Raw genomic sequence first — 16,904 nt, 5'->3', positions numbered from 1 at the left:
GAGTAGCTTTAATACTAAGGTGAATAAATGTTCAGCTGCAATAGATTCTGAACTATGCAAACAGCAAAAGACCAAAGATTGCCAGTTATTCATCCAAAAGCGGGCAAAAATAAACAATACTGTATGCCTGCTCCTGATGCTGTGTTTGTGTTTATTAAGATTAGTTCCAAAATATTTTATTATTGTTTTATTATAATTATTGTAATTTACACAATGAAATACCTATTTTTGAAGCCAAGGTTGTTAATTTTTCCAGGTCATTTTTCATAGAATATGACATGTCCATAAGGTAGTACAAATCTACAGGGTAGTTTTCTGCAGGCCTCACTGTAAGTTTCACTGTTGTGGTCTCTCCTGTAATGCAATCAGTAGAGTCAACTTCATATCAGTTTACTAATTCATGTTACTATTCAGCTTGTTTAGTTTTATCACAGTGACTATTCTGAGATTTTTGAGACATTTTCTAGCTCTTTTAATAGTTTGTAACAGTTTTCAATATAATTCTGTACAGATAATTAATTTTTTAACTTTAGATCATTTAATAAGTTAAGTTAACATGGCTCGATGGAAGAGCATGTTAATATGAATTGATACTGGGGAAAAATAAAGATTACCTACCATTTTGCTGATTGGCGAAGTACATGTTCAGTATTTTTAAGCGAAGCAGTGTAAAAAAAATTAAGAAATTATGTGCCACACTTGAATGTAATAATGATCATCATGACAGCTCACTTACAACTTTCCAAAATAATTGATTATGAATAATCAGTTATAACTCAAAACGAGTGAAATACTCCCAACCAATAGCTATTAATTAAAAACAAGCGTAAGACTTCAAAACATTATTAGCAAAGATTGCCTGATGGTTGTAGAACAGCAACAAAAATTAATGTTGCGTTTTTAGTTTTGAAGATTTCAAAAAACACTGTCAGGAAGATTGGTCATTATTAACTACTTATTAACTGAGAGTGAGGTCTTTACAGGAAAATCTCAAACTGAGACCTTGCTGTATTGACCGAGCAATACCAAGGTCAATACAGCAAGGCCGAGGTTTAAGATTTTCCTGAACATTGGAGTTATTAAGTTGTTTATTATATGGCTTTTGGCTTTGTTTTTGCAGACCCATAATTAGCCCGTGGGCATTAAAGGAGAATGACGCCCTACAATTAGCTAATCAGAGCATGCATTATATCAGCTACAAACTCAAGCCACATAATAATACATTTTAACCAAGTTAAATATCTGTAAATTGTTTTCAAGTTATTGATATCTGATCATGTATACTAAGTAATCAGATGATTATGAAATCAGCTAAATATGCTTCATAATTTTTTTTTCAAAGATTGCAAATTGCACCACTCTGTTTGGTGATGTGGTAGTCTGAATAAAAGCATTGTACTTATTCCACATACACTTATTAAGACTGCGTGATAATCTAATGTGCAAATTATTAAGTCTGAGGTGTTAACTGTAACATGACAAATTGTGGTTAATGGTGGAATCAGACAAGAGCTTACTGATGTACCTGATCTAAGATCCAACCTGATTCTCTGAGGCTGTACCTGCACGGTGGCTCCAACATCTTTATTCTGTATTTAATAATTAATTTACAATTAAATGATTAATAAAAAATAAAACCAATTTATATAATTATATAATTACTGTATGTGTATATGTACAAAAAGAAATAACCCTGAATTTCACTTGCTTCTTTCAAACAGAGCTTTTTTTCTGGTAAATGATTAAAACACATATTGTGCTCCAGCCAGCTTCAGTATCAGCATTAAATATTTCTAGAACATTGAACAATTAATTACTACTCCTGTTGAGAATTTCATGTCTTTAAAGTACATCTTTCTCCGCAGTAACCTGAGAGAAGACTGTTGACTGTTGCTAAGACTGGGAAACCAGCAACCGAAAATGCTGACTGTTCAGAGGAGGAATGTATCCTGAAGGGCACTGACCATAGGAATACATACTGAGACATGCCTGGAAGCCAAAAACTGCCGAAAGACACCTTTAATGCTAACTACTGATGCCAACAAAGTGCTATAAAACATTTAAAACACCTACAAATGCCTGCAAATGCCAACAAACATTAACAAACATCTCTCCTCAAAGAAAGCAAGTTTTGCATATTCTGGAAGCGCCATTGTTGAAGAAACTTTGATTGAATCATATACATAACAAGATGCTATTCATAAAGGAACACAATCCTAGTTCAAACACACTGGCTGACTCCATTGGTGGAAAAGAACATTCTTACCACTTTTATTCCTCTGATTAACTTTTGTTTTACTTAGTATTAGGTAAATACAGTTTTTTGTCAATTCTCATTTTGCCTTGATAATGATGTTAGAATGACAACTTCTTCTTTTCTTATTTCTGAAATTTCTTAAAACATGTATGTTGTTACCTAAGTAAAGAAATATGTTAAATTGCAGTTTATTACACTTACTATAAATGTTTTAAAAAATCACTTCTCTTTGTAATTATAATGTAGCACCAAAATAAGTGAGCTAATCTCTAGAATTCATATTGACGAACATACTTCAAAGCTCTGTATTTAATATTTCCACTCTGATATGTTTGTAGTAAAGATCTGTAGAAAAAAGAAAAAAACACCAAAAACACTCACCTCTTCATTTGTAGACTTGCTAATTGGGTTAGAGACATTGTTAGGAGGACAACCTAAGTTCCGCAAATTTTCTTGTGAGTCACATCGGGATGATGCAAAATTCTAAAAATAAGGAAAAACAAGCTATGTGTTGTATACTATTAATTAGATATTAGGATGGATTCTGCTCAAAGTTCAAGCAATAAGTGCAAAAATTATTTTCTAAAAATCTACTTATAGCACAGTAACTTTTTGGATACTACTTAAAACATCTCACATTAATTCATTTCTCCGGGTGACCCCGCAATTAAATCCCCAAGCATTCTCAAGAAATTTAATGTCAAACCTTGTAAGAATGCTTAAAGCATGTGTTATTGTGTTTTCAACTAGCGCGAAACATCCGTTTTAATAGGAATATGGATAACTTCCAGTTCAATTTTCTCTTGAGGGGTCAGCTTGGGAGCTAAGGTCTCAATAAGATCTTCCTACCTTTATTCAAAATATTACCATGCCATGAGGTTTCTTTGTAAACTTAATTTTTGCCATTAATGCTCGAATGTTCTGCAGAAATCATCTTCAGTAGTATTGACACTTGACTTCATGACAGCATACTAGTAGTAACCTGACACTTTTTAAAGCGGTTTCATTTGGATTTTTGCAACTGTTTTAGGTTACGACAGAGAAAAGGGGAACAAACAAAAGCAAACAGAATTCTGGATAACAAATTTCATTTAAACCAAGCAGAAAACGTGGCAAACCATGTTATGGTTCTCCAGCGAGTACCTTCAAGGACATCACTCACTGATCAAGTAGTCAGAGAAAATTATTTGTAGGTAACTTGTATTTAGCATATTAACCTCCCAAGTACTGGTAGAGCACAAAATCCACTTACTTGCTCCATTGCAGACCCCAGTGGATCAAAGGATTTTTAAAGTGCAGTTTATTTTCTTTGTCAACACATATCCACTGGATAGCAATTTATCTGGCAGATAGAGTTCTTCACCCCTTTAACAACTAGCCCCAGTAGGATATTGTCAAGCCAATGTGGCCCATCTAGCATGAGTGAAAAAACCCTCATGCTTCAAAGTACAATTTGTGAGACTCCTCTCTTCAGGCTTCTGATATTCCGTGCAGTGGAAGAGCTGCAAATTCCAAGTAAATCCGCGAAATCCCGCAAAATTCATAAAAACATACAAAGTACCATGAAATTCGCAGTAAATCTTATCAAATACATGTCGGTATAAAATATTTGAAACTTGTCTTGGCTATTGGAACTGTTTACTTGCTGTAAACTTGCAAATTTATCTCAAAACTTTGCCACTGCAACAAGTAAACCTGGGCAGAAACCTGGGGAGTGGCCACGATGTAAAAAGCTTTGTCATTGGTACATTTCTTGCACACATTGTTGTTAAAAGAGCTACTACAATATTCCTTTCTTGGCAAGTGCAATAATAGTGCAAACAAGTTGCTCAAATTTTCTGCAAAATCACCAGTTTTAGAAAGGCAACATTTATAAGAAGTTGGTGTTTTTTTCGTAAATTTGCCTCTGAAAATCCCACAGACTTTTTTTTCCTTAAGTTATCAAAAGCCTTGTCTCTTAACAATAGAGTGGTTCAGACTGAGAATTAAGGTTTACAGAATTTTAGAGAGAAGTGCCACTAACCCCCCAATTTTTTTTTCCTTTAATAAAATCTACTACTTTTCCCAATAACTTCAGCGATTGATAAAATCCCCAAGTTTCTAAAGGCGTTTAAAGTTGTAATTTCTATTCACAACCACTCCAAGTGGATCTGGGTCAGGCTACTAGTGACGTCACCTCAGGAACCATGCTAAAGCAATCAAGAGAAGTTTGACTGAGCTTTGAATGCTGTCAAAACATATCTTGACCAGCAACCATGGGGCCATTATTTCCCGTCCTATTATCATCATATCATTATGTAAGGAGTCAGAAAGTTAAATTCAACTTCTATTGTTTACTCATTCTTTGAAAAAATAGAAATTACAATTTTTCAATGAAAATGACCCAGTGTACTTTATAGTACATGAAAAATAGTGCTGTTGATAGTAAATCCTGAAAATCATGTTGTGAACAATTACCTCCTTTGAGCACCAGGCACATTGAGCCTTTCCTATACACTCATGGCAATTTGTTGAGCTTCTACAGCTTCCTGCACCTACAAATACAAACACACTGTATCAACGCCAATTTCAATTTTAGGCTCACACTATGCAACCAAAGGATGCAACCTAAATTAAGTTTTCCATTTCATATAAGTGGCATGGGCGCATCTGGTTTCCCCATCCTTAGCTTCCATTTCTTTCTAACATTCCATTATTTAACACTTCCTACACTGAAGGGCTATGCCTGAAACTTTTGTCATTTTTCACAAAATGACATTTCTAAACACGTTTTTCTACCTTACTAGTTTTCCATTTTATTTTGTATTGAATGTTAATATTTTAGGTACTCCATCTTTGGGTCATGCAAATGCCCCTCTCCCCAGCATATATATATTTATTAAAATATGTAATTATACTTTACATTTACCTTCAAACACAGAACAAAGTTCTGGAAGGCTTTTCTTTTCACGTTCATAAATTATAGAGAGCAGTGTTAGTCTCTTGATGTTTCTAGCTTCACCATGCATGATTTTGGCGCAACTTTTTCAAATCACGCTAACATTATCCACATCCTTACCATATGTAAGCAATGTAACTTGCTCTCTTCAGTAACATGTTAAATGTATTTCTGGTTTCACCTTTATTAATTATATGTAGCTTTTGTTATGACAAGCATTTTTTTTTTGTCTCCATCATTTTTATGTCTAATTCCTTTGTGAAAGAAAATAATATGTAAGTGCTTATGTGGTTGTAAATAAAGTATTAAAAAATATTATTCACATTTTTATAGTTAACAATTAATTATTTCACAAAAAGGTGCAAAATGACATTTCCTAATAACTTACCTTGACTGTAAATGTTAGAAATGAAGGTTAAAACAAGAACCAAATAAAGAATGAGTCTCTGCTTCATTATCAACTCCTGCCAAAAAAAAACAAAAAACAAAGAAACTCAAGACACAAAAAAATGGACAAAACATAGCAACAAGATCAACATGAAACAGATAAACTGTCCAGAAAGTGTAATGATTGTTAATTCACTATAAGTTAAATTTAAGCTTATGAAGCTCAAGAATACAATATATGCTTAAAAATAAGTTATAGACAAGCTAAATTAAGATTGATAACTACAGTTAATTACTGGAAAACTTTACTGTCAATACACTAGCCTTTTAAATAAAGTTTGTTCCAATCTGATCAATCACTGTTTGAAGTGATAGCTATTGTGAGCTACTCTATACATAGTTGCATGATTTTCGATCAAATGAACAATTCATTATCACACACTCTGCATTACTACGACCAAAGCGTTTTTCATCGTTTGGCATCTACGAGCAACGACATATATTATGAAACTTTACCCTAATTTTATATTGCCACCAAAATCACGAGCGAAGCCTTCCACTAATTCGACGAAATCTGAAAACCAATACACTTCAACTCGAAAGTTATGTATCGAGCGGATCTTCCACCAAGGAAATGATTGAATTCCTTCACTCCAAATATGGGTATTGTTGCCATATTTAGCAGGATTGATTGGGCGGTAACACTGACTTCTTCTACTTCTTCCACTTCCCCTGGATATTTATAATGACGTAGATCCGGTAGAAAAAGAATCGACACAGGCGTAAAATCGGTCACGTATATTCTATAAATACCTCACCAGAATTGACTTTACATTGGTGGTCGCAAAAACTTCACTGCCCACATATGAAGCCGATTGTTGCAGGGTCTGGGGAATTTTTTGAAGTTTAGTTATTAGTGAAGCTGGGCTTTTGGAGTGTTAGCCCTTCAGGTCACACTTCTTTCTGACTTTGACGACGGGCAAACGCTCAAAGCGTCAGCTTCACTAACTCGTTAAGGCGGCTAATTTATCTTTATCATCATGAAGTTGATCAATAACTGGGTGTCTCATTTGCCCGCCGACGCTAATGCATCAGCCATTCCAGCAGTGTCGAAGTAGTGCCCATACCGCCTCCACCCCGGGGACAGGTTAAATAAGTGGTCTAAGTGGAACAAATAGTGTGAAGTGAGAACAAAAAGGAGGGCAAATACCCCACCCTACCCCCCAGGCTCATCAAGAAAATTGTCCACTCAGTATTTAGTCAGTAATTACCGTAAACTTCCGAAAGTAACGACCCCGCGAAATTGTGGCCTCTTATAAGTCCCGAAAGTAGCGACCCCCCGAAAGTAACGTCAAAAAAATTGTGGCCTCTTATAAATCCTGAAAGTAGCAACCCCGAAAGTATCGTCAAAAAAATTGTGACCTCTTATAAATCCCGAAAGTAGCGAGCCCCTGTAGTAGCGAGCCCAACCCAACCCCCCTCTTCGAAAATAGTGAGACCAAGAGGGCGATCCATTCAGCCAAAATTTCCGGGCTGAGGTTCGAAAATTTCTTGGTGTCGAATGGATCGCGACGAGTCCGGACGGTCTCGTTCCATTGCACTCGCAATACGAGTGTCGCACAAACAAAAAAGTTAGACGATGTTTACGAAACTGATCGTCTCAGATGGCTTTAAAATACTTACAATTTTATTCATAGGTTTAAAACAGTTACAATTACTTTTTGTTTGATCCATCAACAGGTGATGAAATAGATAAGGGAACAACATCGTGTTTACGTATGTTCTCTACAAAATGCGAGACCAAACCGTCAGGTTCTCTGTTGACCTGCAATTATTACTGGGCTTGAGCAATGACTTCTACTCTGCTTAGGTAACCCACCCATCCAGTGTTTTTTGTCTTTTATGGGGGACTTTGCCTTTTGGCTGTTTTTTGTTTTTGTTTTGTTTATTTTTATTTCAGCTTTTCTGGAAAAAAGAAAAAATGAAAACGAAGACGCATTTTAAGCTGTCGGGGTATTATGCAGCAAGCACTCAGTTGAAGATTATGGACCATTGTGAGAGCAAGCTACATTTACATTCCAAAGTTTTAGATGGGTCCAAACACGCCCTTCTTATCCAAGATTCCGTATTCGTGGAATTAAATCATCCTGGAAATAAATTTTAAGCGGTAACCCTGACCGTCATACGATTGGCACAGATTTATGTTCAAGATTTTGGGCAGCATTTTTGTGTGACTGTTTCTCTAACTTCAAGAGTCTTTTTAATCATGTATCATGATTCTTCGTGCCTTATATCTGATTAACTCTATCTTTCTTCCTTCACGAGGCAATCCATAAAGTATGACGATGTTCCACTTAGCTTTTTTTAGTTCATCATTTTCTCTTTTGCATATCTCAATGAAACACATTGCCTCTCAGAGATGAGCCACAGCAAGAACGCTCGTCATTTATTCACACGCACCACTGAAGGAACGAACTACATCACGAGCGACGAGCAAGGGTGACCCTTGCTGCGATATTTAATTACTAACCCTAACCCGAAAACTAACCCGACCCTAACCTAATTCTCTACGTAACCCTAAGCTAATCCTAAGATACCCAGAAAGCTAACCCTAAGATACTAAACTAACCCTAAAATACTAAAGCGTTGCCTAACTCTAAATGCTAAACGCCCGTGAGTTAGTCTTTCCGACCAGCAAAGGTGCATTAACATACTATTTACATTTTATGCCATTGGCACAAATTGGCTTGAACCAGTCACAATTGCTAACTTTAACCACTACGCTCAACTGAGATCATCTGCATATTACATGCATAATAAGTAAATCCTTATTCTATAAGCCTTTCTTGTTTCGATAAGGATTTTTGTTGTCATTTTCGCATTATAACAAGCTAACTAGCCTGCGAACAGGCTCCCGGTGAGCCCGAACGAAGCGAAGCATCCCCGCCCCGATCGCTTTGCTCTCCGAATTCTTCTGTTTCGCGCTCGCCGAAATTTTTTTCCGTCCTCGCCGGGAGCCTGTTCGCAGGCTACAAGCTAACAGGTAAACAGTTACCAGCGAAATACTAAAATAAAACATTCAGCACTAATGACAAAGTGATTTTCAATTGGCAATTTAGAGACGACTTTTTTTGGTGAGGTTAATCATTCATCAAGTTCAGACCAGGTTAAACTCAAATGGTGGCACTAGAAACTACTTTCCGTATTTCTCTCGAATTATAGAAACACGAGAGGAAATTTGGGAGAACGAGGAATGCTGTAAAAACGAGCACTGAGTGAGTCTCTCCACGGATTTTTCGAGTTTCCCAGACTTTCACGAATTTTCCTGTTCAACAATTAGATTAATATGAGCTCAAGATTTCTCTGACGCCCTCGTCAATTATCATGAATAGAAATCGAGAGCAAATGATTTAATTGTTTTAGTTAAAATCTAGTAATCGTTGAAAACTTTATTTAAATCCTCTTCACGGACACTCCGAAAACACAACGAAGCAACTACAATTTTTCCTGTACTGAACAAAGAAACTCACTACCTACAACAGAATAGCTAATGAGTAGCGTAGCCAATAAGAGAACTGTATTCGTGATAGATCCGGCGCTAGCAGACCATTTACACTAAACTCGATAAAAACACAGAGACAGTGTTTTCTAATTCTTTTACACACCGCGGGAGAAATAAAGTCACCTGTATATTTCGATTATAATAAATCTCTTAATCTCTTTAGCGTGTAGTGTTACCATGCTTTTTTTACAAAACATTTGAAACTTGAAAGACTCGGAATAGTTACTATAGAACGACAAGTTCTGATTGGGTTGAATTGATCACGTGATGCGATAACGTATACCAGAGTGTTTCTGTCAAGGGCCCAGGGGCAGAGAGTTGCCAGCGAAAATTTTTATTATGTCCTAAACAAATATATTGGTCAGAGAACAAGACAAGATCAACAATCTCGGACAAAAGTAGCTGAGACACTTGAGCTGGATAACGTATGCCCCATCCCTCAATCAATGTTGGAAAATGTCGCTTTTGTTTTTCTTCGACAAAAAGGGAAAAATCACCTGATTATTAACATTGTAAGTGGGGGAGGGGAGAACTTGCTTCGTGTCCCAAGTTTTTTTGTCTGAGATTGAAGGTAAACTGAAAATCTTTATCTTCTCTAGCCAGAAATTTATTATTTTAGTGATTTCCCGGCAAAGGCCGTGACCATCAGCCCATAGGAATCCTATAGGCCCGATACATAGACGGTCAATTGCCTTTATCGTACAGCACTAAATTTCCTGTATCAGCATTTCCGACCGCTAAGGGGCGATTGGAGGTTTCGTATTTCTTCTGTGTTCCTCGACAATGATTTTCCGTGATCTTATGACGGGTACAAATGTTACATCTAGTCGTATTCTTGGTCAAAGCTGGCGTTAGCATAGCCTTTTTCGTCAATAGGAGACAAGTAACCCAAATTAGAATCCTGATCACCCCTGTTTTTAGTTCCGTTAGAAACGTTCATTACCTCTCTAGACAAATTTGTGCTTCCATTTTCTAAGGTAGGCACTTTTGAATCCTTGTCCTCTACGAAAGTGGAAACATCGCCTCCGAAGCTCACTCGGCGTTTCTCTGGATTTCGTCGTGAAACACAGGGATTTTGCTGAGAGCAATTCTCAAATTGTGACATCTCGACAGCTGTTTCTTGATCAATGCTTGATAGATTTCTAACCTCATCACCAATCATCTCACGCGACCCTTTATGACTGATCACTTGGCTGTCAGAAACTGATAGTGAACCTCTGTGGATGCGGTCAGCAGTAAGGTTCTCTGACTGTCTCCGTTGCGTTTGCTTGCTAACAACACTAACAGTTCTTCGTCGTTCTTCGACTTCATAATTACAGTTACACCGCAAGGCGTTTTTAAATGCCGTTCTAAAATTTCTGTTGAGAACGGCATAAACTAGAGGGTTTGCGACGCTGTTCAACAGTCCCAGAAAATTTCCAACAAAAACAAACAAATCTGGCGGAACATAATCCGGCCTTGGAGGGAAAATGTTCAAAAGTTTGTTGATAATGTACGGCAGCCAACACAAAGTAAATAGTGCTACCACAAGAAATAGCATTTTAATTATTTTGCGTTTGTTCAGCAAATCTTTCGCTCTGCTTTGAGATGTTTGTTCTCCAGGTTGCTGACGTGTGTACAAACGGTGCCCAATTAAAAAATAGACAATTGATATTTGCAGAAGAAAGAGAAAGTAACATGATACCCGGTACATTTGGTAAGAATGCAATCCTTTTGCAGTGCTCCAGGATTCTACGCACATAATTGCTTTCTTTCCGTCGTAAATCGTCGAAATAGTATCATGGTGAAGCAGCGAAGGAAGAAGGAGAAACGGCGACACAAACCAAATAAAAGCAACTATCTTTTTAGCGCGAGACGGGGTAATGAATCGTTTCATTGGGAAAAATACTGAGATGAAACGATCATAAGATATGGCTAACAAGCTCAGTGCTGACGCCATAACTGACATGTGAACCAAAAAGGACAAAATCCTGCAACCGGCGCTTCCAAAAGGCCAGACTGGCCATTTGACTACATTGTACACGTAAAACAACGGCATACAAGTGGACGTGACTATGAGATCCGCACCAGCCAGCGATGCTATGAAAAAATTAGTCGTTGAACGCATTCCCCGGTTGATAATTATCGATATTATGACCAGAGAGTTCCCCAGTGTCCCGAAGAATATTGCCAGAATGTTAGCGATAGTCAATCCTATGACCACTGTTAAAGCCGGACTGTTGCTGCTGCCTGATTGGACGGATTCGCTGGAGTTGTTCGTAACATTGTTCTCAAGAGCGGTGTTGTTGAACAAGCAATTCATGTTGCAGTAACCTTGTCAAATTTACCTCGTATTTCGCTTTTTTTCCGCGACGACTGGAACCGCCAATAATGATCTTCCCACTTGTGTTCAGACCGCCAAAATGTAAAAACAGCTTAGAATTGCTGGGACTGCTCAACTCAAGTTATCTGTGAAAAGGAAAAAACTACATGAAATGTACTCAGCCCAGACTTCAGGTTATTATCATTAGGAAACGGAGTCATAAAGACATCGTAGTTTTCTTTGACAAGTGATAATTCTTACGTCTCAGTTTTTTCAGACCACCAGGCGCCATTCACATTAACTGTACAAGCAATCTTCACACCTAAAAGATCCTGAATTGTAATTTCTTGTGCGAAAAAGTAATTATATGACATCTAATTTAACATTATGATTTTCAAGGATAAGCGGCAAATAAAATCAATACTTAAAGAGGAACGTTTTTTATTAAATACCATATGTGTTAAAACTACAAATATGCCAGATGAGTTTATCTGATAAGAATATTTTCAGCAAAACTGAATATTCAGTTTTGTTATTTTGGTTCAACTGACAGAGAATGGCGACATTATCTCAAGAGTTTATTTATTCTCCTACAGCAAATAAGATCGGCTCTTTCTAGCACCTGCATGTAGTTTAAACTAGTTATCTCCAAAAGAAAACAATCGTTCTTTGTTAATGGCCTTGAAAAATGGCGATAGAAAGATGATAAGCACGAAGCATTTTGTAGGCGTACTTTACATTTCTTTGTTCGGAACTGACTCTCCCTCTTGAATATGAACAGTCAGTCAAAACATCCTAACTTATTGTTGGGTTTGTCTTTCATTCTTTGTACGTAGTCAAGATCAAGCAACATTACAGATTTCATTAATAACGAACAGGATTTGGAAATTATGATATAGCTTGAATCAGTAATTCAACAGGTAATGCCTTTAACGTGCTCTGTTCAATTGCTGTTGTAAAACCTAGCATGATGTCAGCTCTATCATGCTAAATATAATGCAGAGTAAAGTTTTTTTTAAGTCTCGAAATTGCCAAAAACCCTTAAGGATAAATAAAGACATTTAAGGCTAAGTTACATACAATTCTGCTAGATTAAGAAATTATTCCTAATTTCTGAGAATTCAACAAAAGAATGGATGAAAGATACCGGCTTTGAATTGTGCACTGGGAAATAGGATAAATGATTATTTCTTGTTAGGTTGTTAGATCCTAAACGTCAACAAAAAACAATTTCCTGTGCTCTTTTGTCTCCAATTCCAGTTCCTGTATTAAAAATCCCAATAAAATGTTAAAACAACTAAAATTTATAAATTTTGCCGGACCTCTATCTTTGATCTTTACACAAATACAAACATGAAATCCGGACTAGCAAAATAACAGATTTGAAGCGGCAAAGTAAAAGATTTTATTTAGAGACCTTTTCTAATTTTCTATTGACACACGGCATTTTTGACAGGAATGCAATATTACACTGGCTTTCACTATTTCGTGTTATGTTCGGTTTTTAATTTTGTCTACTTGAAGGGCTTGTAAAACAAATTCTATGCCAAGGAGAGCCACTGGACAGTTAAGGTCGTGAATCTAAAATGTTCCTCGCCCCGTAACTGTACGTAGTTTATCGAGACCAAACCGGGATAACAAATTACACAAGAATAGGGATAACAGCAATGACTTGAATAAACCGGGAAGTGATATTTAACGTTCATTTTCGATTTTGTATAGTAAGTTAGATAGCAGAATCGCGTCAGTATGAATTACAAAATGAGAAACAGGTAAGCAAAAGTTAAATAAAAGTTTAACATTAGTGTCGATCAGTTTAAAACGATAAAAACTCTACTTTCTTTCGGATATAAACAATTATCAATTTGTTTAGGTTCTTGATTAAAAATTCGCTTTAAGGAGCTTTTCCCTTCCTTTGTAAAGATGTTCGAAAATATATTCAAACAGAGAGAGGAACTTATACATACAAACCTTGTGCGTAAACGGCAACACAGGACACATTGAGCTTGAACTATGAACGGCGCGATACAAGGCGTATTGTGCTTGTATACTTTCCTCCCATAATACATCGCCGCATCAAATATTCAGTGGGGGAAGGTTAATTTTTACAGCCAAGGCTAAAAGATATGACGTCATCATCACCACGCCCAAGTGAAGGACGGCTATAACGCCCTCGCAGATGTATCACTAGTTCGTGACATGATATATCAATTTATGGTTTATATATAGCTAGTAAGGAAATGCTCGGATATCTGATATTTTGCGTTGTTTACATGCATATTTAGATATCCACTTATCCTCTTGTATAATTACTTCTATCCAACAATATTGCAAGGAAAGAAGTTAGATGTACCTTTCAGGGATCATAAATAAAATAAAATAAAATAAATATCTGATTTTTAAGATAATTTGGCAGTTCTGTGCAATAGAGATTACGTATTGAGCCCAAGATATTGTTAAGTCGTTCTTACCGTATAATATTGTCAATGTTGCTGATTTTCAAACTTTGAAGACCTTCGAAAGCAGTTATGTTCCGACTCAAAAGTCCGAGAAGTTAAGGAGCTCGTTCCATGTTTGCTAGTATGTGCTACTTGAAGAATTGCTGCTGACTCCCGAAAATTCGAGCCTAAAAGGAAGTCAAGAAAGGTTCAACTGAGTTATTAGGAATTCGAGTTATTCGGAAATGGCGACATATGACCGGAAATTTGAGAATAAAACAGAGTGCGTTTTAACTAGGTTTGGTTACATGGCAAATCATAACGGCAGATCCAAAGGGAATAAAACAAACTAGAACAAGTTAAAAGTTACAATAAATGACTATTCTTTTCAGAAACGGCATGCATATTATCCAGTCTATTTCTGTCCATGATTCTGGAGAGCTTTGACTAATTACACTTTAACCACTGAACGAATTAAAATTTATCGATCACCTTGAGTTTGGACAGTCAGCAAGAGGTCGAATAATCGAGGGTTCGAGTTACCGAGGGTGAAACAAGCTAGTTCGCGCGAGATTTGATCTGCCGACGTTCGGTTTCGAGTCAACCATATACAGATTTCGATCATGATTAATGTAACTCTTGAAGTACTGTGCTAAACAATAATGTACTATTTGAACAGGAGAATTTAGTTAACCGCCCGCTGGTAATTATAAACCTGGGTATTCGAGTCTTTGCGGCCGCCACGGTTGAAGCCTCAAGAGAGCATAAGAGAAGAGAAATGGGAGAATCTCTGGGTAGAACCTTACATCGACGAACAGAACTATACTAAAGTAAAACATAATAATCGCTTGTGTCGACATAACCATGTTCCAGCAATGATGCAACTTAGTAATCATTTGACTTAGTTCTGACGCAAAGTGATGCTCGCTGGATTCACACAGCATGGAAGTAATGTCAACAGACGAGGTCTTGCGCATTTAACAAAACATGTTTTCATGTTGTTGTTTTGAATGTTTTCTTCTTGGTGATAAGTTCAATTGGAAGGTTCGCGAACCACTTCATCCAGCAAATGTTTCATCCCAAGTCAAAAATCAAAAGATAACAAAGCAGTATACCTCGGCTTTTTCGGTCTGCCTCTCCTGATTCTCCAAACGGGACACAGGGTCATTTATTTGACAGTTTGTTCTTCTCGGGTTATCCGACAGCTAGGTTCTCAAAAGTGACTACCGCGTCCACCAAGTCGGCTTTACATCTAATTGAATTCTTAACAGCTGTTACACACAATAGCCATTAAAAATCCATTTACAGCCCTTGTGTGCATGACATAACTACAATACTTCCTTTGACATCGAGCCACATATTTATCTGCTACTGCTAGTTCATCTTACTGAACATGACGTAACAAAGTTCCATTAGTAGATCTTCATATTTGCTAATCATCACATCCAGAAATTAAGTAAGAAGTCTTTTGATATGCAAATCACAATGTACGACAATTGACAGGGTTGGAAATCATCACAGTCAGTGTTTTACATAAACAGACACCTTCAACCGCACGAACTCAATCTCTTCAGAGTCTCTTCCATATCTTTTTTGGCAGGCCGCTCTGTTTTTGATCAGGATGCGACTCGACTGTTTTAAGGCATTTAATTTGTTTTACTTCTACTATTAGAAAAGGCCTCTTAAACAGATTATATGAGCAATTTGACTAGCAACCAATTGATCGAACTGAGAGCTAAAATAAGTGAAAGAAGTGCTTTTATTACAGTCAAATCATAATCACATCCGATTAGGATCCAATCAGCCTTACTTATCAGTTAATAATAATCCAGAGTATATATCTTGACAATATATGCCCAACTGATCGCAAGCAACGTTCAACCTTTACCTTGGGAAAATATGCTCAAGACTCATATGTTACCTCCTGTCACCAGGGAACACAATGTTATCACTTATTGAGTGGTAATTACAACTTCAATTGCGAGATTATAATTAACAGCTATTCATCTTTAAACTTATAAGATCTGGTAAATCTGGTATTAGGTCATAGTGAATGCTGCTTTTTATGCTAATCGAAAACGTAAGCATAATTGTTTGCTGAAGAAAAAAAACTTGAAAGAGTATTATGACTAAGGCCCCGTCCACACTGCGCCGGAGAAATTTGAAAACGAATCAAAAATTCAGGCGTGAAGCCATGACCTGTGAAGCCATGACCTGTGCGATACCGGTACAGTGCACTACCAACTTAGCTATCAAGCCAACCGCGAGCTAACCACGTTGTGAGTTCGTAACATACCCGTAGATGGTGGAGAATACAAATGAATATATCAAATATCAAATATCATATACTTGAACTGTAGAGAAAGTTTTGAAGACATGATTGATCATCGCAGATAAATCCACAACTTAAGCGGTTGTGAAATTAAAGCCTGAAAAAAAAAAAGGTCATTTGAGAAATTTACGAGTGCATCGTTCATAGTTGTTAACTACCAGCTCGGATAGTACTGGTGGAGAGTCATGACACTGGAACAAGTTTATTTATTTTACTGGGTTCAGCTCAGGTGTTGGACAGTGATTATGTACTTCTCTGTTACGGAATAGGTCACTTTTGACACATCAAAATTCAGCTTGATAGTGAGGCCTTGAGGACACAAACAAAAGAAATGAATAAACATGTCATTCAATTCTCTTTGTTTGTGTCCTCTAAGCCTCACTGCCAAGCTGAATTTTAATATATCGAAAACAGTCTATTGCTACGGCGATTACGGGAAATTGAAAACTTAAAAAAGAAGAAAGACAGAAAGGGAGAGAGAAAGAGAGAAAGAAAGATAAAGCAGCCCTGTTTTTCACTGAAAGCTGTGGCTACTGTAACGTCTTCTAGGTTTTTGGTGAGTTGCAGTGCGAAAACGACGAGAGATAAAAGTGAGAAGGCCGCTTTTTGCGCTGTCACCCGGCTAACTCAGTTAGTTAGTGTGGAGGACGCTGTGGCTACTGTTTTTTTAAGGTTATTGGAGCGCGAT

The 16,904-nt window shown here is 36.9% G+C and overlaps 2 protein-coding genes across 4 annotated transcripts in view; both read right to left on the bottom strand.

The window, feature by feature from the left end:
* Positions 1-6,226, bottom strand: part of LOC110053726 (integrin beta-2-like) — a 28,814-nt gene extending 22,588 nt beyond the window's left edge. Inside the window, exons 1-6 of one of the 2 annotated variants that reach the window (XM_020759996.2) lie at positions 6,099-6,226; positions 5,584-5,659; positions 4,715-4,791; positions 2,639-2,740; positions 1,526-1,589; positions 223-354 (exon numbers count right to left, since the gene is read on the bottom strand). In XM_020759996.2, coding sequence (XP_020615655.1) covers positions 223-354; positions 1,526-1,589; positions 2,639-2,740; positions 4,715-4,791; positions 5,584-5,650 — 442 coding nt within the window. In that variant the 5' untranslated portion in view covers positions 5,651-5,659; positions 6,099-6,226. Of the gene's footprint in view, positions 1-222; positions 355-1,525; positions 1,590-2,638; positions 2,741-4,714; positions 4,792-5,583; positions 5,660-5,906; positions 6,018-6,098 lie in introns of those variants that run through there. The other variant, XM_020760004.2, reaches the window with a different exon arrangement.
* A 1,776-nt stretch (positions 6,227-8,002) lies between these two features.
* On the bottom strand, positions 8,003-16,899 carry LOC110053711 (QRFP-like peptide receptor). Of its 2 annotated transcripts, XM_020759979.2 has the most exons (3): positions 15,000-16,899; positions 13,918-14,072; positions 8,003-11,592 (listed from the first exon to the last, which is right to left on the bottom strand). In XM_020759979.2, exon 3 carries the CDS (start codon positions 11,444-11,446, stop codon positions 9,968-9,970), a length of 1,479 nt encoding a protein of 492 aa, XP_020615638.2. In that variant the 5' UTR covers positions 11,447-11,592; positions 13,918-14,072; positions 15,000-16,899; the 3' UTR covers positions 8,003-9,967. The 2 variants fall into 2 exon arrangements, with proteins under 2 accessions (XP_020615638.2, XP_020615646.2); XM_020759987.2 differs by lacking the exons at positions 13,918-14,072; positions 15,000-16,899 and adding an exon at positions 13,418-13,880.
* Between the last annotated feature and the right edge of the window lie 5 nt (positions 16,900-16,904).

The sequence above is a fragment of the Orbicella faveolata genome, unplaced genomic scaffold, assembly GCF_042242905.1.
Source record: "Orbicella faveolata isolate gen_17 unplaced genomic scaffold, um_ofav_v1 contig_13, whole genome shotgun sequence".
Lineage (NCBI taxonomy): Eukaryota > Metazoa > Cnidaria > Anthozoa > Scleractinia > Merulinidae > Orbicella > Orbicella faveolata.
The sequence above is the reverse complement of the archived record's forward strand: the minus strand, read 5'-3'. Positions and strand labels throughout refer to the sequence as shown.

Excerpts from the sequence above, each read along its gene's own strand:
- LOC110053711 (XM_020759979.2), bottom strand. The coding sequence starts at position 11,446 with ATGAATTGCTTGTTCAACAACACCGCTCTTGAGAACAATGTTACGAAC.